Source organism: Tiliqua scincoides, chromosome 5 (genome assembly GCF_035046505.1).
Source record: "Tiliqua scincoides isolate rTilSci1 chromosome 5, rTilSci1.hap2, whole genome shotgun sequence".
NCBI classification, from domain to species: Eukaryota; Metazoa; Chordata; class Lepidosauria; order Squamata; family Scincidae; genus Tiliqua; species Tiliqua scincoides.
In genome coordinates this window covers 55,969,367-55,995,599 of record NC_089825.1, presented here as the reverse complement: position 1 = coordinate 55,995,599, position 26,233 = coordinate 55,969,367, and the positions used below count along the sequence as shown (strand labels likewise).

General features: G+C 42.9%; 3 protein-coding genes across 6 annotated transcripts in view; 2 read left to right on the top strand and 1 right to left on the bottom strand.

The window, feature by feature from the left end:
* NT5C3A (5'-nucleotidase, cytosolic IIIA) overlaps positions 1–4,249 on the top strand; it is a 37,444-nt gene extending 33,195 nt beyond the window's left edge. For both annotated transcript variants that reach the window (XM_066631046.1, XM_066631047.1), the window contains 2 exons: positions 2,486–2,686; positions 3,851–4,249. In XM_066631046.1, the coding sequence (XP_066487143.1) occupies positions 2,486–2,686; positions 3,851–3,952 (303 nt within the window). In that variant the 3' untranslated portion in view covers positions 3,953–4,249. The remainder of the gene's footprint in view (positions 1–2,485; positions 2,687–3,850) is intronic.
* A 1,932-nt stretch (positions 4,250–6,181) lies between these two features.
* On the bottom strand, positions 6,182–25,635 carry FKBP9 (FKBP prolyl isomerase 9). 2 transcript variants are annotated; one of them, XM_066631045.1, is made up of 10 exons: positions 25,482–25,635; positions 21,921–22,066; positions 19,127–19,316; positions 18,251–18,396; positions 15,895–16,084; positions 14,559–14,704; positions 12,573–12,759; positions 11,157–11,302; positions 10,025–10,188; positions 6,182–7,609 (listed from the first exon to the last, which is right to left on the bottom strand). In XM_066631045.1, the coding sequence occupies exons 1-10, from the start codon at positions 25,508–25,510 to the stop codon at positions 7,430–7,432; spliced, it is 1,524 nt and encodes a 507-aa protein (XP_066487142.1). In that variant the 5' UTR covers positions 25,511–25,635; the 3' UTR covers positions 6,182–7,429. The 2 variants fall into 2 exon arrangements, with proteins under 2 accessions (XP_066487142.1, XP_066487141.1); XM_066631044.1 differs by lacking the exon at positions 25,482–25,635 and adding an exon at positions 24,962–25,476.
* Positions 25,342–26,233, top strand: part of LOC136654154 (uncharacterized) — a 13,372-nt gene continuing 12,480 nt past the window's right edge. For both annotated transcript variants that reach the window (XM_066631049.1, XM_066631050.1), the window contains exon 1: positions 25,342–25,469. In XM_066631049.1, coding sequence (XP_066487146.1) covers positions 25,439–25,469 — 31 coding nt within the window. In that variant the 5' untranslated portion in view covers positions 25,342–25,438. The remainder of the gene's footprint in view (positions 25,470–26,233) is intronic.

Genomic DNA, 26,233 nt, shown 5'->3' with positions numbered 1-26,233 from the left:
ATCCAGCCCATTAACCTCTGATACATTGATGTGCAGATGGTTAGCTCACTGCAATCTTCTTGAAATCAATAGGGTTCGATCACCACAACAGAGAAAAGCTCACATCAACTGACTCATGAGGCTGGCTACCGTCAAAGCATTCAGATCCTCCCTGCCATCTTCAAAGGGTCATGTCCATTAGAATCAATTCTGTGGTACAACAGCAATAGGCAACCACCTCATGGGCATTCTTTGTAAGCAACTACCCCATTCATAGACAACCCAGTCTGCTGAAGGTACCTACTCTGGCTAGAGTATAAACAAGGGAGCACAGTGTCACTCTGCTCCCTGGTGTATAAAATTTGAGACAATTGCATTCAACAAAACATGCATTCAACAAAACTTCCCCAAGACAATGACTATTCATCTGGCCAGAGTATTCCAACAATTTGGCAGGTACCTTCTGCAGACTGAGTTATCTATGAATGAGGTGGTTGCCTGCAAGAAATGCCCACAAGATGGTTGCCTATTAACGGGGTTTCAACACAGTCTACCATTCATCAAAACATCATAGTGTTTGCAAGCAGTATCCATGCACATACTTTGTAGCCAAGGAGATGCTCTTGTTCCATAGGAGATGCATTCCTAATTCTGCAGGAAAAGGCCCCTTTGTGTGTGTGTGCTTCCCACCCACAAATCACTATGAGCATGCACAAGTTCAACACTGCATCCTGATAGTACCTTGGAGGCAGAGGCAAATATGGTTTGCACATCTGCTCAGTATGGCAAACAAGAGTATTTGCTCACTTGCACGCACACATACACACCCCTCCTGTCCTAGAATTGAGATCAGACATTATACCATGATTTCAGTTCACCGAAGCAGAGCATGGAGGATCCAACCTTTGTCATGGGAAAGCTGAAGAATACCATAGTCTACTTGAGGAACCCATTGATGCTTTGATGCAGCTACAGTGCAGCTCCAGGTTAAGGAAACAAATATTCCCTTACCTTGAGGAGGGCTCTGTGACTGTCCCTCCCACCACAGAATGCAGTGTGCACCCTGTAGGTATGGCTGCATCAATGCTGGAAAGTTAGTTAGGATTGGGCTATGAATCATTTTGGGAAGACAACAAGCTATTTGTTATTGGGGTCCCATAATGACAAAATTGTCTCTATCTAGTGCCCTGGATAACAATGACCACCTTCCTAGCCTACCTGCTGGTTAGAAAAGAACAATTGCCCTCTTTGAGGGCACATTCCATGAGAGCGGTTTCATCCTCTGCTGTTGGTCTGAGCAGCAATATGGTCTATAGCACACCACTGACATTCATCAAGCACTATAGTCTGGATGCAAAGCCAAGAGCTTATATTTTGTTTGAGTGTGCTGTTCTGCAAAACAACTTCTCACTGACCTGCACCCACTGCTAAGTAAGGGGCAAGCTAGTCTTCATGGCATTTACTGCACAGAGACCACATAAAGAAGACACATTGCTCACTTGTAACTGTGGTTCATTATGTGTACAGACACATGACCCACCCATTTGGCCCCTCTGTAAGCCTGGCTCCAACTGTTGGAACTCTGTTCAAATGCAGCAGCTTAAACCCAGGGGACTCAAAGTAACCCAGTCCTCAAAGTAACGGACAGTGTTCTGCCCATGTTCAAGGCACAGGGCTGTGTATGGCGTTTCCACACTTGAGCACAGGAACAGAATGCTCAACCAAGCTCCAGGAGCTTCTAAGGTCTGCTCTGGTCACGCACAGAACTCCACTATGTGTCTGTGCAGATAACTACACAAAGAACCACACTTAGAGGGAAGCAACCTGTTCTTTCAATTACACATACTTTGCTTGAGTTTGGTTAGTGTATGGAAAGAGGAGTTAAGTGTGGGGCCAAAGATTTTGCCAGTAGGTCTGTTTTCAGAAGGAAATTGAAGGAAGTGTGTGACAAAGCACCTTGTAGATGTTTTGGGAGGCAGTTCTAGGCATAAGGGGTTTATAACAACAAGGACAGAGTCATTTCAGGAGTAGAGGACCTTCAGATCTAATCTAATGTTACATCAGATTTGCTAAGGCAAATGAAATGTTCTTAGATTACATAAATTACATATATAATAAACAAATTGTTCTCTGTATCATAATTGTAGTGGGTTAAAAGAATAAGGGCCCAATCCTATCCAACCTTCCAGTGCTGATGTAGCCCTAAGGTAAGGGAGCAAATGTTCTCTTGTCTTGAGGAGGCCTCTGTGACAGCCTCCCCACCACAGGATGCAGTGCATTCCTCATTGGCATGGTTGCACCCGCACTGGAAAATTGGATAGGATTGGGCCCTAAGGCTGCAATCCTATCACCATTTACCTGGGAGTAAGCCCCATTGACTCTAATGGGACTTACGTCAAGAGTAGACATGCATAGGAGTAAGCTCTAAATTTCATAGAAACATGTTAAGTATACAAGTGATGCTTATTTGCATAGCCTTTGACCTAGCTTCCATCATGTTTTACAGGGCATATTAAAAGGATTTAAAGGGGACTTGATTCATGTTTACAACAAACATGATGGTGCCTTGAAGAACACAGAATACTTTAAACAGTTAAAAGACAATAGCAACATCATTTTGCTTGGTGACTCCCAAGGAGATTTAACTATGGCAGATGGAGTGGCAAATGTTGAACACATTCTTAAGATTGGGTATCTCAATGATAAAGTAAGTAACTGTCTTATTGGTAAGCACATTTGATACTGTACAGTGTTAAATATTGTAATAACCTTAGTGCGTGCTAGAATTCACAGGTTTTGCATTAACTTTTATAATTCATACTATGTTAAACCCTTTTCATCACTGCTGCGTCTTCTATACACTCATTTTCCTGTATTGGTCTGCTCTGACTGCAGAAACACTTTCTCATCCAATATGTACAGCACTCAAGATCATTGGCAGAGTTTTGAATACTTGAATTTCACATTTTGAAATGAAATTTATAATGAACAGCAGTTAGAAACCCATTTGTATGGAATAGCTTGTTTAAATTAGTCCATAACGTTGTGCTGTTTTCCTTTTCCTTGAGGAGAACTATATTCCTCAGGTGTAATTTGAACAAAATTGTAATCTTGAACAACCAGTGTGAACACTGTTTCTTCCTGTCTGTCACTGAGACACTAAAAGGCAGTGCAGCAAAGTTAAAGGTGCACTTCCAAAGCTAAAGTTGACTGCATGTTGGATACTGTGAGATGCAGAATTAAGAATTCTGCAACTGCATCATTTGTTTACTGCAGTAGACCTCCAGCAGTGTAATCACCCTATAGTGGTTCAGCTGCAGTAGGAATTGCACAGATGGCTAGTAAATTTAAGGTTCTTTCTGAGGTAAAAATTACATGGATCCAAAATATATTTCTAACTCATGACCCAGCCTCTGTATGTTGGACATCTACATGTCATTTTATTTTCCCTTTTATTAAATTGTGAATGGTTAATTTCACATGGATGAAATCAAATGCTACAGATACAGTCTACTGATACTATTCCTTAGTTTTGCATCTTTAAAAATACAGTAAGCTGAATCTGATTTGCAAACATGCCAATGATTCTTATGCATAATTTAATAACTTTGCATTCAGGTTGGTACAGTTGTGCCATGCTATCCACAGGGATTCCGTTCCTGGAACCCCCATGGATGCTGAAACCTACCAATAAACAAATGCATTGGCAAGGGCAATTTGTACTCTCTGAACATGATCAGAGCTGTGCTCCATTTACATTACATTTACATTAATAGCAGAAAGTCACTACTGTTTTATAAAAAGGTTTGGTAAATTGTAGCAGCTGCTTCTGTTCTAATTCCTTGGTTTTTCTGTTAATTCTGAAAATTAGGTTGAAGAACTACTGGAAAAATATATGGACTCCTATGATATTGTTTTGCTGAAAGATGATTCCTTGGATGTGGCCAACTCAATCTTTCAGAAGATTCTGTAACCTGCATCATATGAACTTATTCATATTCCTCTTAATAGAGGCAATTGGACAAATCAGCATGCCTGTGCTATCTTTAGAATATTAATAGTCATGCTGCTTCCCATGAGATGGTTGGTTTTATTTAAAAAATTTACTGTATCCATGATCACCTGGACACTCCACTGCTTCTGTTAAACTCCCTTCACTTTTAATTGCACATCTTTATTTATCCATTGTAATGAATAGGTTGAACGGATCACTGAAAAAAAAAGTTCAGTTTTTAACTCATGCACAATAAAGGGATGTGTTTGGAACATCTGGGATTGTTACAAAATATTATACAACAAACATGGTGAATAGCCAAATACGGAATTACAGGTCATTAAAATGATACCTTTTTGAGTTTATGGTACTTAATATTGCAGGTATTTCTTAAACATTCCATGCCAGAGCACAGATACTTTCCTCCTTTGTACCAGAAATAGTAAGCGGGGCAAAAAAGTAAAATTTCAATATCAAATCACCATAAGCTGGTTGACAAAGTAATGCTGAAACAAGTCTTACAGAACAATTTACAATAGTATTTTCACATTAAAGTAGATCTGTCTCCCCTAAAGAGCCATAGTGTGTTTTTCATCCCTTGGAGCAGGTATTCTCTACCAACAATATGCATACCATGTGGGGGCATGGGACTTGATCTCTGAACAATTAATCTCTGTGTGTGTGTGTGTGTGTGTGTGTGTGTGTGTGTGTGTGTGTGTGTGTGTGTCTATAATTGTAAAAAGGTTAAGAACTCCTGCCTTAGACCCCCTCATGTACTGCTTTTCATGAAAAAGCAAAATGTTTTGAAAGTGGAACTTCTATTCTTTCAACTTTTGTTGAAAAGTAGCATATATTTATATTAAATACTGCACTTATTGCTGAGCAGTAATTCATACACTAAGATTTCTGGCCAGGAGGTGGCAGATCACACAAAAAGGTTGGTTTTGGTTTTCTTTCCTCTGCAGGAGAAGGATGCAGATTTCACCTGTACTTTAAGCACTTGCTGGGATCTTTTCAGTCAGGCTGAGTTCCTCATTTCCAGGAGAAAAGAGTTATGCCTCCTCATCCAGCTCAAAGCGAGCTTCATTTATTCAGAGTCTGCAACTTATTGGCTGGGCAGGAAGAATATCCCTCTTTCTGAACTACTGTTCTTTAAACAGGAAAACTTAATTCTATTTATGAAAATTCTCAAAATTGTTTCTAACTTATAAATAAGGTGAAATGTTTTCACGTGTTAAGCATTTATTCTAAGTAGCAAAATTAGTCTGGCTTCTGGCTGAAGAATGCTATCCAGCATAAGTAGAATGTTCATCTCCAGAAGAGAAAAAAGCAGGGCAGCTACATTATTGGCATCCCTTCATTACAGAGGTAAGCACCTGCCTCCAGCCAAAGGGCTGACAGACAGGCTTGGGCAAGTTCATCAATACATGATTCACAAACATGGGACTAGCAGCAGAATTGCTGCATTAAAAGCAGCAGTTACTGACAAGTCATTTGTGCAAATCAGTTCCTGGTGACTTCAATTAAGCCAGCTCAACATCACATGGTTGTGCTTTGGGTGTTGTTGAACATTGGTGATTATAATTCCAATATACAGGTCTTCCTTTTTCTAAGAATTTTGTTTTACATACTTTTGTTCTCATCTGTTTTTCTGTCATGAAGCAAAACACAAAACATTTCAGGTAGAGTAGCTGGGACTGAAGTCTCTTATATCAGAAAAGAGCAGTCTAAAAAGTCACCAGTAATGTTTTGAATACTGTTCATAACCACGGAATTTCAATTTAGTTATCCATAATCACTTTTGCAAAACTTCAAAGGTGTCAAATAGTAATAACTCAGTGTACTTCTGATATTTAAAGTCTTTTAGTTGTTACTCCTCCCATAGATGGGCTAAGTACAAGGGGTTTGTGGGCCCGATCCGATCCAACTTTCCAGCACCAGTGCAGCCCTGAGGTAAGAGAACAAATATTCCCTTACTTGAGGAGGCCTCCCCAACTTCAAGAAACAACACTAGCCTCGCTGGCATGGCTGCATCAACTCTGGACAGTTGAATGGGATTAGACCTAAATCCCTTAGCTACAAATTCTATGGTTGTGACCTGGAGCCATAAAACCCAATTCCACCACTGACCCTCAGTTCAGATATACATGCAAGATCAACACAAAGCCTTCCTCCATCCCTGGTCTCTCATATGGGGGAAGTACCATACATTATGTATTTATTTTATTTAATAAAAAATACCAGCATGTATCACACTTGACAATTTTCAAGGCATTACAAACTTTCAGGAAAAAACAACTTGTTTTGAAAAAAATACAAACGTTTACTTAATATAAAAACTTCCTTAAAAGGCATGTCAGTTTTGAAACTAGCACCATTCATACAGTTAAAGAAAGAAATTCTCTTTACTGGGAAAGACACTTTGTTCATTTCCATCAAGCTTTGTGGTGGTTAGCTTTTCAGCAAATTTATTCTCTTGTGCTAAATGCTTAGCCACATTTACAAAGTGTCTTTTATAGATGCAAATTCTCTCTGAAGACCAATTTTATAACAATTTAACTTACCTGAGGAATACTGATTACACAAGAAGCAGCTGGAGTGGCCAAATGTTGCATATCTACCATCATGCAAGTTGCTGCATCTTTTCACCCTATACATTTCTGACATCTGCGCTTTCTGTAACATGCACAGAAAGTCTTTCTGAAGGACAGAAAATCACAATTACCAGTTTGTGCTTCTTTCAAAATGATGATCATTCTATCCTGAGGAGTTTTTATAATATGAGAGAATGTTTTTCTATTCATAGTTACAAACAGAATCTTTCACAAGTGAGAATCCCTAAAACCTTTGAGCTTATTAGGAAGTTCTAATATCCAGCTTGGACATTGACTTTCAAAACCTTTGGCAGAGTGAGTTCCATATTATGAGATAGGGGCTGAAATCCTATCTACACTTACCAGAGCCTCAATCCCACTGAGTACAGTGGTACTTACTTTTAATTAAATGTGCATAGGATTGCACTGTCGAACTTGCTGCAAGCTAGGAATATCAGCTGAGCTTAGGCTAGGGGTCTGTTTTGGACAGAAGTTGGCATCAGCACACTTATAGTTTACAACCTATGCTCAATCACTTTGATGCAGCAGACTGCCTTGAACAGTTTACGTGTTTTGAATTGCACGCCTCTCAAACTTCTATACAGTATCTCTACAATGTTTCACTACACAGGGATATGTGTGGTTTTTTTTTAAGTCAAAACCAATTTTGAAGCCCTTCAGGTTTTCAAATAAAATGCTTTAAGAAAAAAAATCTTCCACTGTATCACATACAGAGCTATATTTGTTACCACTGTCCTTGGTTTCAGTACACAGACATCAAATCACTTCTGTGATGCATCCATTCTTAAAAGTTCAGCTCCTTTAAAAAATTTAAAAAAAAAAAAGACACCACAAAACTAAGCTACAGTTCATCATGTAGACTTGACTCCTGGTCTTTTAGTTTGAATTCTTCAGCAGTAATCTTGCCATCTCCATTTCGGTCCTGATTGGTAAACATATTTTTCACAATTGCTTCCGAATCAAAACCTGGAGCTAGCTTTCCTTTTCCAGAATTGACTTGCTCATGGATATAGTCAGAGAACTAGAAATTAAAAAAATAAATTATAGGGAAAGAAAACTAACTTTGGTGCAAAGTAAAAAAGAGAACCTGTCCTGAACTACAAGTTCAAAGTACATCTGAACTTTGATATTTGATAGTACAGATGAACTTTGATATTTCAAAGTACATCTCAAGACCATACATAGTGCTAATATAGTGCTACTTATCTCCTGGAGCAGTGGTTCTCGCACATTTAGCACCGGGACCCACTTTTTAGAATGAGAATCTATTGGGACCCACTGGAAGTGACGTCGTCAAGCAGGAAAATTTTTAACCATCCTAGGCTGCAATCCTACCCACACTTACCCAGGAGTAAGTTCCATTTACTATCATTGTTAAAAGAATATAAATAGTAGCTCGTTAAAAGTATAGGTCTGTAACATTTCCCCAAAAGCCGTCACATACCATAGTAGCATCAGGTCTAATATATTAAAAATAAAATATTGAAATGAATGGGGATCCACCTGAAATTGGTTCATGACCCACCTAGTGGGTCCCAACCCACAGTTTGAGAAACACTGTCCTAGAGGCACGTGTGCCACCAAAAAGCAATCACCATTTCCTGCTTAGGAAACAAGTTGCAGGATGCACAGGCAAGTGCTGCCCTATTTTTTTTTTTTTGGGGGGGGGGGGAGTAAACGAAGTGTGACAAGTGGTGCTTGCATCCATTTACACTCTTAAGATGCATCTTTTTAAGCAAGGCTTTTTAGTAGCATCCACAGATTATAACATAAATAACACTTGAGCCATACTAAGATCTAAAATCTATTATCCATGTGAAAGCATATACATCCTTTGCACAGGATCATGAAGTACAAATATCTCATACAGGTGTGCCCTGCTCCCCAAACATTTTAGCACCAGGACCCACTTTTTAAAAGTGTCATGACCCACTACACATTCAAAATCTACAAACTATATTTTTATTAATAATAAAATATTATTATTCTGTGCTCCCAAGGCTGCTAGAGACCTTGCATATAGTATGCAAGTGTAGACATTTGCTAGACTCCCTAGAAATGGAGTTCAAGCACTGTTCCTCCAAATGTTTCCATACTTTCCAGGGTAACTAGAAGGCTGAACAGGAGAGCAAGATGTGTAGTTAGGGTCTTCCAGGCCAGGTGAAAGGCTAGGTTCACATGTGATCTATGTCAAGCCAATTACTAGAGAGCATTGCAAAATGTGACATTTTAAATATGAAGATTATCTCATATCACAGGTTAGAATTCCAGCTAACAATTTTCTTCTGCAAAGCAGGCAAGGGTATTTGCAAAGTTTTGTGTTTTTTTTTTAAGTGTTACAGAAACTTTTGACGACCCACCAATAACACAGGCCTACAAAATTGAGGGTCAGAAAAGTTTTTCCCAAACTTTATGGTGGTTTGATAAGAATTTGGGGTGTCGATTTCAAAAATGGCATCCGTTTTGCCCTATCACGTCTAGTTTGGGAGACACAGCATAGCCTCATTAGTGAATGGTTCAAGCAGCTTCCTCATGAGGAAGCCATGGTGTAGGCTTCCTCATGAGGAAGCTGCTGGAACCATTAACTAAAGAGGCTATGCCATGTCTCCCAAACTAGACGTGATAGGGCAAAATGGATGCCATTTTTGAAATCGACACCCCAAATATACTGAGGAATTGGTGTAACGTTTAAGGAAGCAAAACGTGTGTTGGCCTGTGTAATTGGTTCGGAACCTGAAGTTTGGGAAACACTGCTGTAGAACATTTGAGGTGACTTAACACAGCCACAAAACTGTGCATTGCTATGGAGGGAGATACTCCCAGAAGCACTTGTCCTGTCACAACATTAACAAAAGTAACAATTTTACAGCCCAATCCTCCCTATATCTGCCCACATTGATACAGCTGTGCCACCCCAGTGCACACTATCCAGCAAGGGGGGCAGTATCAGAGGTCTCCAGATAAGGGAGCATTTGTTCTTGTGCTTGAGGTAAGCCTTCCCTGCCCCACTGGTTCTAACTTGGATCTACCACACCTACTTCACTGGTGCAAGTCTGAGTGGACCTGGGGAGGAATATAGGATATTAGTGGTACTATTTCTGCTATTCCCTTCCCAGCCTCAGCCCACTCCAGTGCCATCTGACTTATCTTTCTGGATCTGACAGCTGGCATCCTACACTGCTGCCTTTTGTGGCCACTGGCAGGACAATGCACACACCACCAGAACCCTTTTTACAATAGTGGAACTGTGTTCTGCTGTAATAAATCTTTCGGCACTCCAGCTCAATTCAGGACAGGATTGGGCTGTCAAATGTATTGCTTAAAAGCAAGCAATCAGGACTCTGATTCTCAGCATGTTATACGCTGCTGTCTGTGAAACCAACGGCATCAGCAGAAAGGAACCAATGCAAAACAGTTTCAACAGGCTAAGATTTACCTCTTCCAAAAGAACCACTCCATTGTTATCCTTGTCAATTTCTTCAAAGAGTCTGGGAGAGACTTCACCATTCCATACAAACATATAGCCTTCTGGTAAGCCAGACACTAAGTCGAGCAGTTCAACGTCAAAAACTAATACAGCACTACCAGGCACTTCTCCTTCTGCATAGAAAATGGGGGACAAAACATTAAATCTTTCTTATGAGGCAAACCTAAAGAAGCATGATGAATGGAGGAAAGCCAATCACTCCTACGTTACGGAAATCATGCAGCAGGTATCCACGTAATAGTTTATCCATTAGGAAAGATATACACACCCTTTATTTAATTTATGAAAGCAATTTTTACCCTAAGCAGGCACAACAAACTTTGTGGTTATTTGCATTAAAATCAACACATTTGCTAGTTCTTATTTGCACTTAAGGTGCAGGGGCAGGGAGAACTCAGTGACACAATCCCTAGGATCGTGTCGCTAAGGGGGCTGCAGGGACAGGAATGTACTCACCAGTCCCTGCAGCAGCATCCCCAGGATGCGGGGAGTCCTGTGCAATCGTCTTCAGGGCTCCCCAGCCTCCAGAAAGTGAAAGCACAGCGACTGCGCTTCATCTCTGCAAAACTGGAAGTGCCTTCTCCCTGCCTCTGCCCCCACCCCTTAAGAGGGTAGAGGCCAGGGCCCTCTGGCTAGGGTGCCATGATGCCCCAGTTTGAGAAGCCCTGGATAAGGCTATGCTCAATATTTCAACAAAGGAATTGTTCGTACCATACAAGTATGAAACATCTCATGTTGAGTAGTTTATCTCTGAAACCATTTTTAAAATTAATTTGTAATTAAACCCAACTATAATACATGAACCACTTGTTCAAAGGAGAATATCATCATAACTCCAAACAATCTTCCTGTGTAATCTTGCATCATTTGGATTACATCTTGCTGCATGAAAAAGAGAGAAGCAATGAAGGTTTACCATTTGGAGCTCCCCAGTCAATGAACCCACCTAATTAACAAAATAAGGTGGCTCATAAATGTGAGGTATGGCGTATACAACAGTGTGTGAAGTAAGCAAATCAGTGTTTCAATCAATTTCCTATCAACAGAAAGCTAAACAGTTGCATGTCTGTGACATACTTACCAACTCCGGCCTCTCCATATGCGAGGTGGGGTGGAACAACAAGCGTTCTTTTCTCTCCAACACACATATCTCTAAGACCAATATCCATTCCCAACACAACTTGACCAGATCCTAGAACAATATTATAGGTTTTGCCAAGCATAACCCTGAAAAGAGAAAAAAGGGTTCATAACCTAGAGAGACTCTGAAAATGATGAGACAGTATCTAGAAAGTATCAGGCTGTCAAGTACATAGACATTTATTCTGTTTAAGGTAATGGCATTCCTGAGCTTCATCGTGCCAGGGGCAGCCAATTAGTTTGCCAACCCCCCCCCCCCCGCCCTGACCCAGAAGTAATTGCAGTAACATCATTACTTCACCACAAATACTTACAGAATCATGCTGGGAGTTTGAGCATATTCCCAGCACGATTCCAAACCTCTCTGGGCTACTCCAGATGCAACCCAGGGCAGCATGCTGCTGCTCTTGGGCGCATCTTTTGTCTTCTCAGAGGAGACCAAAAATACAGCCCAGAACAGTGTGAAATCACGCCCAGAGTGGCTGCCATTCCAGGCACAATGCCGCTCTGGGCGGCATCTTTTGTCTCCTCCAAAGAGTCAAAAGACGCAGCCAAGAATCGTTACCCGAGAGGCAGTGAGCTGCTGCCTCTTCAGTCACAATACAGTGCTGAACTGGGCCCCCTCCTCCTCCTCTATAGGAGGAGAGGAAAGAGTGGCTTAGAACGGCAGCAAGCCACTCTAGGCCGCTCCTTTCCTCTCCCCTGGAGGAGAACAGTAGTGTACTGGGAGTTGCAACTCCTGGTGCATCTCTAGTCCTCCCCTCCCCTCTCCTCCTATAAAGGAGGTTGGGGGGGCAGCCCAGTCTGGCGCTGAATCTCAGCCAGAGAAGCAGCAGCTTGCTGCCTCTCCTGGTCATCCCTTCCTTAATCAGGAGGAGGGGATTTTTTTTTAAGTGAAAGTTTAAGTCTGCCGGCTTCTTTTGCTATTAAAAAAAAGATAAACGGACAGCAGGAGGGTGAGTCTGGTGGTGCCACCCCCTGAGGTGCAGTGCCCGGGGCATCTGCACCTCTTCCCTCCCTGGTCCGCAACTAGTTTAAGGTAGTTGGTTTGAGTATGCTAAAACAGCTATCAGAACAATGCTGCCTGTGAATCTCTGCCATTTGTTACACTTATATTCACACATGCCCACTCAATTTATATTTTAGGTTTACAGTGGAAACCTGTTTTTCTAATTAAAATAGTGTGTCTGGGTGCACAATCCAGATCCACAATGGCCTCCTATTCTCCTACAATATTTTTGTTTAAACAACAAAAATACATTTTCTTTAAAGTACATGCTTTGGCTCTAAGGTGTTGCATATAACACATATAATTTCCATGCTTCTATGATTCTTCAATTCCAAATGCCATACTTACGTAGAATCTAGCACAGTGCCATCTAGGAGTGAGGCATTGTAATGATACTTTAAGTAATCGCCTTTCTTGCTCATTACTGAGCAATTGGTAGGTTTGTAATGGGTGGTAATGACAACAGAGTCAGAAGGGTGGTGGAAGTCTATCACATGAATGTCAAAGACCAGCACTGCAGATCCTGGAATCTTACCTATAGTAGTAAAGAATCATATGATAAAAAAGCCACCCAAACCTTGCCAATTAGACAAATGATAAACAGCAGGCCCAATCTGCTGAAAATCTGTACTATGCAAATGAATCAGTTATGCAAAAGCAGTCTTACATTCATGCTAAACAGTGCTGAAAAAGCTTATGCAGATTTTATATACAGGTGCAGCCTATTTATCCATGGATTTTTTTATCTTTGCCCTTCCATTGGGGTTCCCTCCATTTCCAGGCAGCCCAAAACACTGCAAAAAGTCTCTGCCTCGCCCAGGCAGGGAAATAGCCCTGGAGCCCTGGAAGAGGTTCCCCTTGCAAAGGAACAGTAACACTCCTGGAGCCCATGAGCCAGCAAAGAGGCTGAAGAGGGGAAATGGGGGGCCAAAAATCTCTGTAGCCAGAACATGTGCAGCAAGGTGGAGCTCTCTCTCTCTCTCTCTCACTCACTCACTCTCACTCACACAGGGGCAGGCAGCAACAGAGGGGATTACTTTAAAAAACCCATGGAGTGTTTGCCAAAGTCCCCCCCCCCATTGAGATGGTGCATGCCACCACCGACACAAGCAACCCCCCCCCCTCCCATGGTGCAGGCTATCACTGACACAAGCAAGACTTCCCACCAAGCAAAGCATGAGACATAGCCTACAATCCTCTCCACACTTTCCTGGGAGTAAGCTCCATTGACTACAATGGGGCTTACTTCTGAACAGAAACGCATAGGGCTGGACTCTTAAAAGCTCATCGGGACAGCTGGCAACAGGGAGGGCTGAGTACAGAGGGGATTGATAACAGCTGCCTTAGTTTCCTTCCATCCGGAAGTGTCAGGCTGCAGAGTATTTGCATAACTCTATGGAATTTAGCACAACGCGTTTTTTGTTAATCGCGCAGAGCCATGGAACGGAACTAACATGGATAAATAGGCTCCACTTGTATTTCTATTAACACAAATTCCATAAAGAGATTCTGGGACATAAAAGAATCTTACCTGGCCAGTGTGAAGTAGCATATTGTCCATTTAGCAATATATTTCTTATCAACTTAGAAAATAAATTTAAATACATAAAACTTTGCACCCATCATTTACAGAATGGAACTAAGTGTGCAAAACATGAGCAAAAGGACTGTCAGAAAAGAGCATCTGTTCTGCATGCAAAAGGACCCAACTTCAATCGTGGCATCTCCAGGTACGGCAGAGAAAAATTTCTGACTTGTAGAGCCCCAGTCCATCTGTCTTGACAATACTATCCTAGGTGGATCAATGGTTTGATTCAGTAGAAGGCAGCTTCTTATGAAAGACTTGGTTGATGAATGTTGCAGTGCCCTGGCACTCTGCCACTACACTATTCACTGTTTTCAAACATACTTTTGTTGTCCCTTGTTGTGACCAGTTAATCCCTACACCTCAGTGAGAGAAAACACACATCAAGGAGTAGTACCCACAAGTGAGTGTGGGATGTGGTAGGAGTTGAATTGTCCTTCCTTCCACTTTAAGAAGAGTATGCAGCCAATGCTCAGCATTGCCACAAGCCATACCAACTCCTGATCTGTTGCATGAATTAGCAAGAATCATAGAAATTAGCAGAGTTTCCACATGGCTTGCAGGTATCATGCACACCATCTTCAGAAGTTTGATACACCTCCGTTTCAAAACAAAATCATCATCTACAATGTTGCTCCTTAAATCTTTTAAATATTGAAGTAAAGGGAACTGGGCTAACTCAAGAACAATTAAACTACAGGGACATTGGTACGTATAAAAGAATGGACTGAATTAAAAGCTGTACTTACCCCTTCCCTCTTCTCCATATCCGAGGTGAGGTGGAATTGTTATTCTCCTCTTTTCTCCAATACATACACCAAGCAAGCCTTCATCCATCCCAGCAATCACATAACCTTTTCCTATGTATGTGTCATATGTTCTGTTCCGTGAATAACTATAGAACAAATGTTGCGTAAGACTGTTATCAACCCAAACAGTTTTTACAGTTTACACAGAACTATTTATTTAAAATATATATTCCTACCTTTCTCCCATTAAAATGGGACACCTATGGTTGTTAACAACCAAGATTAAAATACAAAATTACAATAAAACACAGTAAGAGAAAGTCACATTGTTTCAAACCACCTTCAATTATATGCAAAAGAAATCCTCTGGCACCAGCTTATACATTATTCTGAACATTTTACACACACACACCATCTCCAGATAAATTAGTATTTTTCTTCCCCTAGGTACAATGCCTGACAACCATTTTTGATGCAATGAAGCATATTAAAAAAAATAGGAACCCAATGAAGCAGGCTGAGGACATAAATGAAACAAAGTTATAGCCACAATCCAGCACAACCTTGAACCAGGACATAAGATTTCATATGCACTTAATGTGCACTGTTTCAACAAATAGAGCAATCTTCACAACACTAGCTCCTGCACATTCATGGTTTTAGTCTTTCCTTATAAACAGAGAAAAGTTTAAAGGGCAAATCCTGTCCAACTTTCTAGCACTAATGTAGCCATGCAAATGAGGCACCTGCTGCATTCTGCAGTGGTGGGGCAGTCATGGAGTCCTCCTCAAGATAAAGGAACATTTGTTTGCTTACCTTGGAGCTACATTGCAGCTGCATTGGCAACTGGAAAGTTGGACAGGATTGGCCCTAAGTTTACTCTAATCAAGTGTAACTGGGTTAAATGACTGAGGCCCAATCTTTGCCAATGGGATGTGCGCTGCATCCTGCAGTTGGGGGGCACTCACGGAGGCCTCCTCAAAGTAAGGGAATGTTTGTTTCCTTACTTAGGAGCTGCATTGCCCTTATGTTGGTGCTGGAAAGTGGGTTAGGATTGCAGCCTTAGGGCCCAATCCTATCCAATTTTCCAGTGCCAGTGCAACCGTGCCAATGGGGCATGCACTGCAACCTTTGGTGGGAAGGCAGTCACAGAGGTATCCTCAAGGTATGGAAACATTTGTTCCCTTACCTCAGGGTTCACTGTGGCTGCACTGGTGCTGGAAAGTTGGCTAGGATTGGACCCTGAACCATTTTTAAAGAGACTCTTTAATAATATCCAACTAAAGAGACACGCATACACAATAAGTGAAAACTGTGTTTTTAATATTTTGGTCACCTGGAATCAAACAATGTTCCATCCAGAAGTGTTCCATTGTAATGATATCTGAGGAAGTCTCCAACTTGGCTTTTACGCTCACAGGATTCAGGCACATATTGCTGCTCAACAGTGATACTGTCTTTGGGGTTGTGGAGATCTAGGAGAGCAACATCAAAGACGAGAGAAGCCTGACCAGGAATTTCTTTACCTATGAAGGAGATGGATACCATGAGAACTTAGTGTAATGAAAAGAGAAAATCAAATACAGGCATATACACATCCTTGATCCAGATCTCTTCTATCCAAACATGTAGTATTTATTTACACATTTTAAAATTTATCCTGTTTTTCTTACCTTTAATGCAACCCAAGGCAGCTTACAATAAAATAAATCATTTGATTTTTTTTTCTTGTTAGTTCCAAAGAAAGTACAGGCGCAATCCTAATCAACTTTCCAGCACTGACCTAACTGCAATGCAGACCCAAGGTAAGATAACAAACATGCCCTTACCTTGAGGAGGCCTCTTTGACTGCCTCCCTGCTGCAGGATGCAGTGCACGCCACACTGGCACAGCTATGTCAGTGCTGGAAAGTTGGTTAGGATTGCCCTGAATTTACATTAAAAAAATTATTCCCAATCATCCTGCAGAAAAGGCTATTATTTAAAATTATGCCCACAGCCGAGTCCTGTGTTTGCTAAGAAAAGTGTCTCTCTAAGCCAGCAATTTTCAACCTTTTTCATCTCATGGCACACTGAAAAGGCATGAAAATTGTCAAGGCACACCATGCTGCCATTGGGGGGCTCACATCCCCCATTGGCCCTACTAATAAATTACCTTCTCCCAAATTCCTGTGGCACACCTGTGGACCACTCATGGCACACCAGTGTGCCATGGCACAGTGGTTGAAAATGGCTGCTCTAAGCACTGCCATTACACATGGTTGTAATGTCAGAAACATGAATCCTTTCAATTAGATGCTTTAAAAGCCAAAGACACAGGACTGGAGTTCTGAACTGATTAAAATTCAGGCCACAGACTTCATATCTATACAAGAAATTTTATGGACTCATAATGTCAAATCACTGGTCCATCAAGCTGAAATACCATTTACAAGGAGAATGATTGGTCCCTGTAAGGTTCAGTTGGCTTAGGGGTATCTCTCAGAAATACGTATGTTTCTGATTTTTTTATAGAACACAAAAAATAACAAGACATTTTTTTACAATATACTACTTTTAGGCAATTAATCTTGTGCACATCAGAGAAGAGGTCTTTAGACCCTGCTGTTAATCTCCCACATGTTCAAAAACTGAAATCTAAAATCGCAGCTCTGCCATCAAGCCTACCATACTGTCTTCATTGGTGGTCAGCAGCAGATGCTTCAGGAAGCATTAGGAAGGCAGAGGTACGAATAAACCTCCTCATTTTCACTTTGTTTGCTCTGACTTTTCAGCAGTTTAAAGTATAAGGATATCTTTAATACATGCTAATATGCCACAACAACCCTGCCTCTGCATGGATAATCTTAACTTCCCTTAACATGTACAGCTGTTTTTTTGAAGCAGGGAAATAATATTGGCCAACATCAAATCGGTATAACTTAAGATTTATTTAGATGACTACCAAGATATATTGTGAAACAACAGAAATACCATTTTTTTTTCACAAAGGACAGTTCACACTTTTTTTAAAAAGTAACACAACAGTCAAGCAGCAGTGGACCTCCACAGCCCTGCACCCGTGGCAAAGGTTTGCAATGGCACCCCCCTGCAGGCTGTGGCCACCCCCATGTGAAAATCCGTGTCTCCTGTCCCCCCCACTCACCTGAAGCTCACAGGGCCTCATGTGAACCAAGGCTGCACTGGGGAAGCCTGTCTGAGGTTCCCCAAAACTATAAACTGTGCTTTAGGGAAACAGGAAGCACAGTTTCGGATCCTGTCGGGAGCCTCAGAGTGGCTTCCACAGGGTCCTAGAGGCTTGTACCTGGGGCATTTGCCCCATCAGACTTAATGGCAGGTCAGCAACTGCAGACAAGCATGGTTCCAACCCAGAGTAATTCCCGTACACCTAATCTTAGTATTAATAGGGTCTTGCAGGAAAAAAGTAAGATTTTTTAAAACTGTTAGTAGTAGTATTGTTACTCAGTCACATTTCTAGTTAAAAGGGTTCTTAAGGGAAAATGGCAAGAAATACAAGATTTCTACAACTATAAATGGAATTAAAAGACAAAAGTTCATTAGCTAATCAATATGCATAATGATTCCTGCTTCCCATGCAAAACATACAATGAAATAATAGTCCATGAAAGCATCTTCTTCAGGTTTAAGCTTTTGTTATATTGACTATGATTTATAAACAAAGCTGGCACTGACCATCTCCATCTTCTCCATACGCCAGGAAAGGTGGTACTGTGATTATGCGTTTTTCCCCTACACACATTCCAAGGAGACCCTTGTCCATGCCAGGTATCAGCCAACCAATTCCCACATAGGTATCATACGTTCGCATCCTATTGTGACTGAAGATATAAATAAATCCAGGTTACTTATAGTCAGCTTCTTTGTTTTAACGTTGGAAGCAAGAGAAAAGCTGGAAAGTGTGGAAAGAGTACTGTTAATGCGCACAAGTATTCATCTGTTTCAAACAATGTTGCATTTATATAAACATAAATAACTAAGTATAGCAAATAGCTATAAGTATTTGGTCACATTTTATCTCTCTGTCTTTGGTTGATACAGCTCATTGTTTCTCAACCAATGGTACTCGGATCACTTGTGGTACTTGAAGTGGTTCTGGTGGTACACACGGGACCCCCAGACCCTGCCACCCGGCCTCAAGACCAGCAATGCAACATTAGGAGGCTTGGCTCAGTGGCAGAGCTCCAGTATGTGCTTTTCGTGTGCTTTTCATACCCTCCCATCTGCCCTGAGCGTCTTACCAGTGTTTGTCGTGTTGCCTCTGGCCTCCCAATTCAAATGTAACTGGCGATGACGTCATCGCCAGTTACTTCTGGTGGAACTTCCAATAGGTGGACCATGTGAAGGAGCAAAGTGGGGAACAAATGTTAAGAAATGCTGATATAGTTGAACAAATGAAACTGCCTTAGACCCTTGGCTCATCTTGCTCACTGCTAACCAGCAGGAGCTCCTCAAAGACTCAGACCCTGCCAAAGTTAATACTGTCATTCTCATGTTTATTTAAATTCTAGAAAATTCTCTAAAACACAGATTAAAAAAATTAAACTGTACCTTGAGTCAAACAGTGTTCCATCTAGAAATGTTCCATTGTAATGGTATCTTACAAAATCAGACACCTCAATGGTCCTTGTGCAATTTTTTGGTTTGTAATAAGTCTGAATCTGAACCTGATCTTCTGAATTCCAAAGGTCAACCAAGAGCACATCAAAATGGAGCACTGAGTTTGCAGGAATTACGCCAGCTGTTAATGCAAAATAAATTATTTTTAAAATTTTAATTTCTTCACCAAGCGCCACAATAAGAATAGTAGGGCCCAATCCTATTCAACTTTCCAGCACTGATGCAGTTATGCAGGCAGGGCACGCACTGTATCCTGCGGGGGACGGGGGAACGGACAACAGTCACAGGTCTGAGTTGACCCACCAGGCCAGCAGGGTCTTAGCCTAGGGGAAGTGAAGAGAACAAACATTCCCCTGAGAAGGCCTCCTGAGGTCAAAACTCTGCCATGGGATTCAGTTGGCGCTGCTGCATCATGGTGCAGGAAGTTAGGTAGGATTAAGCCATAAGACAGTTTTAGCCCACCTCATTCTAAAGTCTGGGTGACTTACACTTGTAACTGAAATCACATTTCAGTAAAAGCAAAATCACAAACAAGGACAATGTCTATTGATTTAAGTATTGGATGAAGAAAAAAAGGAATAAAAAACATTAGCCACAGATCTTCCAACCTCTTAAAGGAACTTCAGCCACTGGTTTGGAGAGATCTCTGCAACTTTAATTGATAGGTTCTCATCTCTGCTGCTTCTAAAAATAACTTAAATATGAAACAACTACAGATCCAGCCTACTTATGCATGGATTTTTTATACACAGATTTGACTCAACAGGAATGGCCACTGCAAATGAGAAGGAATGTGCTGATCCCTGGAGAAGGGGAAAAATGCATCCCTTTAAAATCAGTTTTAAAAACTGAACAGTCCTTTAACAATAGCCTCCTTAATGAGAGAGAGGGCAGCTGGCTGACAATCCAACAATCCTTCTCTTTCCAGTGGAACCCTCCCTTCCCCCTGAGCACCTTTGTGAAAGAAAGGTGATCACTTTGCATTGGTGAAGGGAGGGGCTGAGTGAAGTGCCTTTGTAAGCTTGGAGGATGACTGATTGATGGATTGTCTTCATAATGACTCTTATCTTACATCAGCAAGATAAAGGTCAGTAAGGCTGTTTTTAAATCACTAGAGCAAAGAAACTTTGTTTTTTAAATTGATTTGCTATAAAGCATTTTTTGCCATCCACATGAGTGCTTGGAAGGGAACCTATGCGAATAAGGCTCAACCTGTATTCCCATTCTAAACAAGACAGAGACAGTACAAGTCCAAATGCTTTTCACTGCCTTACCATGTGTGGCAGCTCAGAAAGGAAAAAGAGAAGCATACCACAGATGCTTGTAACATGGATCAGACAAAAATGTTGTGTATGCAAGGGAAGAAACTGGAATGGGGATCAGGAGGACAAAGTCAAATGGACAATCAGTAGCCACAGCCAATTCAAAATGTGAGATGCTGGTTCAGACATTAGACTGCACAAAGCAAAATTACAGTTGAGCCAACAGCTATTATGGATCACTTTTGCCACTGCAAAGCTTATGGCAGCAGCAAAAAGGAGAACGTGGTAAAAAAGAAAAGTCATTGTGGAGGCCCTTTTGTTCCTGACCCCCAATTCAAGTCTCAGTTGTTACCTGAGAACTTTCAGCTCAGCCCTAGCAAAAGCAGCAGGACCCTTCTCACAACCAACTGGGACCATTTCCAAACTCTGTGACATGAGATAAATGCCAGTGCACCACATGAAAGGAAGTAGCCAAATAAATGCTGTTCTGATTCCAATTAAATATCCTTAGAGGACGCTGCATGCTGTGCCTTTTCATGATTCATGATGAATTATTATGGCTTTGTCTCCTTTCAACCAGCATTCTTTGGAGTTGAATAATTCTACCACAATGCTCCATCAGGTGTGACTTCATCATTCCTAGTGCAGACACACTGAAAGCCATCACTGCCAGGAGGAGGAGGGGGAGGAGAAGAGAGTATGCACAGTCCTAGCAGTGGAGTGCAATGACAGTGACTTGCCACTTTAGGAGCAGAGTGGGGCTTGGGCCAACCCTGAACACTGATCTGGAGCTCAGATCTGGAACCCAGGTCATAACTGCTGAGGTGTCCAATTCATAGTGGTCAGAGCAGTAATACCAACTTATTCTGCATTGTGTAACACCCTATACATTTTTTTGGGATTAAAATGTAGATCTCAACTAGGGAGAGCTACATTGTTACAAATGCACAGGTTATTGAGATTCTCACAAAGGCCTATGATCTGAATGAATGAATAATATGTTATGTATGTCTTCGATTAAAAAAATACACACACATTCCTAGTAAGTCATTATACTTTTCCTTGAGTTTATCCAATATTGTTGACCCTATTCATGCAACAGATCCTTGGATCTGATCGTGTGGGCTGGGGTTAAGGGAAATAATAATAATAATAATAAAACTTTATTTTTATCCCGCCCTTCTCCCAAAAAGGGACCCATTGAATGATATTCACTGGGCCCATCCCCAATCTTCAATCACTCACTGGAAGCTCTGAACAGTGCCTATGAACATGGGATGACATGGAGATGCCACCCAACCATACAGTCATATCCACAGAATTGTCACACAAGTATAAATACTTAGGGAGCAATAAATCTACAAATTATTGGTTTGTCAAACTTTTTACAAACTTTATTTTTCAAGATCCAGACTCAGTGGACCACTTGTAGGCATGGCTTACGCACAGCGTACTCTACTTACAGACTCCTTCACTCCCGTAGCCAAGATGTGGTGGAATTTTCACAAATCGCCTTTCATTTACACACATGCCAAGCAAAGCTTTGTCCATTCCTTCAATAAGTTGGCTTTTCCCTACTAACACATTGAATGTAGAACCCCTGTCATAGCTAAAAGGAAGAGATAATAGGTTACTTATACGTTCATTTAATCTTGTTTTCACGCACTTCATTGGTAGCTCGAAAATGTTGCCCCTACACCAGTCATTGTCATGGCTAACCACTGGTGACAGACGTATCCTAAACAAACAATTCCTTTATTTTAAGCCATCTAAGGGCCCAATCCAGTGGGCCTTCAGCACTGACGCTGGGTGTCATAAACCTGCCATAAAGCACGTTTACAGCACCAGGCCAGCGCCAGACAGACACCACCTACAGCAAAGTAAGAGCTCCAGGCAACAGTAAGAGCTTTGGGGGGGGAAGCATTCTGGGGCAGGGGAGGGCGGGGCGGGGGGAGGAACCAGCCTAGGAGAGGGACTGAGATGGCAGTAGGCTTCTCCCTTGCAGTCTGGGCAGCCCAACTCAAACGCGGGCACAGAGCCAAGGAAACCCATTGCCAACAACTGTTGTAGAACTGAAGGGGAAAAAAGAAATCCAAACTAGGGTAATTATTGCTCATCTAGAACCAGGGTTCCAAACTTTTTGGCAGGAGGGCCACATTATCTCTCTGACACTGTGTCGGAGGCCGGGGAAAAAAGAATTAATTTATATTTCAAATTTGAATAAATTTACATAAATGAATATATTAGAGATGGAACTTATATGAATGAATGAAGGTCTTGCAATAGCTCAAGGCCTATAAAAGGCCTTGCACAAAGCAAGGCTGGCCTTTCCTTCACTGCCGCTGCTGCATCACAGACATGAAACAACAAGCAGTGGAAGGAGCCCTTGTCCCAATGCTCATGTGAAAGGACAAACAGTCATCCTCACACCGAGAGCAGTTGCGCTGGGCCAGCACGGGCTCCAGCAAATCTCTGGAGGGCCAGAGTCTCCTTGGAGACTGAGGACTCCTTTCGGGCCAGATTAGGAGTCCTCAAGGGCTGCAAGTGGCCCCTGGGCTGGGGTTTGGGTACCCCTGATCTGGAATAATGTGGGAAGGGAGTAAACCAATGCTTAGGACATGCTTAGGACAATGCATCTCTTTCATTAGTTTGTAAAATGTCACCAAAAGGCATTTTCAGAGTAAAAACATATTGATGATAATTTGGGAATTGCTGCATAACATCTATTCGTAAGATATTTTTCTGCAGCTATACATGCTATCCTCTCCCATCATTAGTGCAGAAACTGGCATTCCCTCACCTGCATTTTGCTTATCTCATGCACTGCCCTGTAGTCATGTGATCTGATGTACTTTTCCTCCAATAATAATTTCTGTTACTGCACAGAATGCATTCAAGTCACAGTGTGACTGTAAACCGGCCTTCTTCAAGGATCTTCAATGAAATTAACTAGTGCACTGTTTCTCAAACTGTGGGTCAGAACCCACAAGGTGAGTCGCGAGCCAATTTCAGGTGGGTCCCCATTCATGTCAATGTGTATTTTATTTTTAATATATTAGACTTGATCATATGGTATGTGACTGCATTTAGGAAAATTTACAAATCTGTACTTTTAACAGGCTATTATGTATATGCTTTTAACAATGATAGGCAATGGTGCTTGCATCTGGATAAGTGTGGATAGGATTACAGCCTTCGGGATGTTTGGGGAATTTTTTTAAACAGATCAGCAACTGCTTGGGAGGGTTAGGAGGGATCATCTTTATTTTAAATAATTTTTTTTAACTTAAACTTATTGGAAATTTTTAATTACTTTGAATTTGTTGTATGGGGGTGTTAAAACTTTTCCTGATTGATGATGTCATTTTCAGTCATGACATCACTTCCAGGTTAATGATGTCACTTCCAGTGGGTCCCAACAGATTGTCATTCCAAGAAGTGGGTCCCAGTGCTAAAACGTTTGAGAACTACTGAACTAGTGCATCTTGAACGTTCAGAATTGCATCCCTTGAAGCAGAGGGCAAATATGCTTCTAACTGTCCTGAAAACACGATTGTGTTTCTATATTCCTGTTGTATGAAAACACCCAGATGTGTTTGCTCTTCACTGGGAAATCAATGTACTCTATTGTAAAGTAATTACCCCTGTCCTCCTCCAGCATCACATTTGCAGGCAAACTGGAAGCAGTCCCTCTGCCTGGGCTTTTCTAGGTCAGGGAGAGGAGGAGTCTGTATTGCAATTTTGACACATAAGAGCCCCATTGGATCCAGCCAAAGGCCCTTCTAGTCCAGCTTCCTGTATCTCACAGTGGCCCACCAGATGCCTCAGGGAGCACACAAGAGACCTGCATCCTTGCATATACCATTCTGAGCTAACCCACTTCTAAGATCAGGAGGTTGCACATACACATCATGGCTTGTAATCTGTGATGGACATTTCCTCCAGAAATCTGTCCAGTTCCCTTTTAAAGGCATCCAGGCCAGATGCCATCACCACATCCTGTGGCAAGGAGTTCCACACATTTTAAGATGCCAGCGGGTGTGCCTTTCCCCAAGGGCTGTTCCCTGGACTCCTTTCAACTCAGTTGTCACGCTTAACCCATTTGTGCCCGGCCCACACGTGTAGACCCTTGGTTCCTGTTGCGTAAATGCAACGTTGGGCAGAGATGGCTTAGAGCCCAATTCTATGCATGTCTACTCAGAAGTAAGTCCCATTAGAGTCAGTAGGGCTTACTCCCAGGTAAGCGCGTACAGGATGGGGCTGTTCAACTGCCCCACAGCGAGTCAAGATGCAGGTCCAGGGCATGCAACGTTGGCTCCGCAGGGTGTCAGGCAGGGTGTCGGACACCTTCTCCCAGCCCCGCTCCCGGAGATCCTTGGAACCCAGCAGTACCCGGAGGCGCAGAGCAGGCGCCCCGCCCCAGAGGCAGACCCGGTGCCCCCCGAGGACCCGCGCACGGGCTGCGGCTGCAAGCCGCGGGGGCGGCGGCGGCGGCGGCGGCTACCTGGAGTCGAACTTGCTGCCGTCGGGGAAGGTGCCTCGGTAGTGGTAGCGCACGAAGTCTCCGGAGCGCACGGCGCGCGGGCAGCGCTCGGGCACGAAGCTGCGCTCCACCAGCACGTCCTGGCCGTCCCACTCCCCGGCCGGCACCGGCGGAGCCTGGCACGCCACGCAGCTCACCAGCAGGGCCAGCAGCAGCGGCGAGCAACAGCCCAGCGGGTGCCTGTTGCTGGGGCGCGCAGCACGCCTCCCTGGCCCGTCCATGGAGAGGTTGAGGGGCCCCGCGCTCAGCCTCCCAAAGCTGCAAACGTGGAGAGGGCTGGGAGGGGGAAGCCGAGCCCCCGCCCTCCTTGCCAGGGGAGGAGCCAGAGCGGGGGAGGGGGCGCCTACCCCTCGCAGAGAAGGGAAGGGTTGCTGCGGCCCGCCAAAGGGAGGCGTGTGGGGTGTGACGTCCGCCTGCAAGTTGCTCCGCTGGGAGACAATGAAGGGGCGGAGCGGAAGAGGCAGGGGAGGTTGGTACTTACCGTGAATGCCCCTTCTCAGTGGTCTCCATGGCAGGGTCAGTCTCCCAGAAGCTCCTTCTCCTCCGCCCCCTCGCTTCACGTTCCTACGTGGCAAGCCAGCCAGGCCCAAATCCTCACCAACTTTCCTGCACTGGCATAACTGTGCCAGGGGGGCACGTGCTGCATCCTGCAGTTGGGGGGGGCAGTCACGAGGCAAGGAAAGTTTGTTCCCTGACCTCGCAGCTGCACTGCTCTGGTGTCAGTGCTGGAAAGCGGCTTAGGACTGCAGCAGGAGTCAGGCAGGCTTCACGACCACATTCTTTCCCTTCGCTGCTGCGCCAGTCGCTTGAAAGCCGTGTTGCAAGGCAAGGGGGAGGGTGTGCCTCATTTGGAACAAGCTGGCCTGGGCTTGACCCTCCCCTCCCCCCCTTGGCTTGAACTATATTTGCAACTGCTTGGGTGCTTATGGGGGCCAGACGTGATGACTCTGCTGGACCACTGCTCCAGCAGCTACGGCTGGCTGCCCATATACTTCTAACCTTTAAGGCCCTCTGTAGTAGTTAGCTATACAGGCGCTGGGCTTAGCCTTGGTAACATGGCAACCGGCAGGCAAACTTGCTGGTTCCCCCCCACTCAGCCACACCAGAGTGAGCCAGTTGCTGAGTCTTCGCTCAGAGCCTGTAAACAGAGGATGTTATGAAGAAGCGCATATCTAGGAATGTGTATTGCGGTCAAGCCAGAGCCAGCAGGTTTCTTAGCAGTGCAGATTTCAG

Excerpts from the sequence above, each read along its gene's own strand:
- FKBP9 (XM_066631044.1), bottom strand. The coding sequence starts at position 25,221 with ATGGACGGGCCAGGGAGGCGTGCTGCGCGCCCCAGCAACAGGCACCCG. Across the intron at positions 16,085-18,250 it reads GTATGGAGAAGATGGAGATG|GTAAAGAAATTCCTGGTCAG; the intron begins GTCAGTGCCAGC and ends TCTCCTTCATAG. Across the intron at positions 7,610-10,024 it reads GAGTGGTTCTTTTGGAAGAG|TTCTCTGACTATATCCATGA; the intron begins GTAAATCTTAGC and ends TTTAATTTCTAG.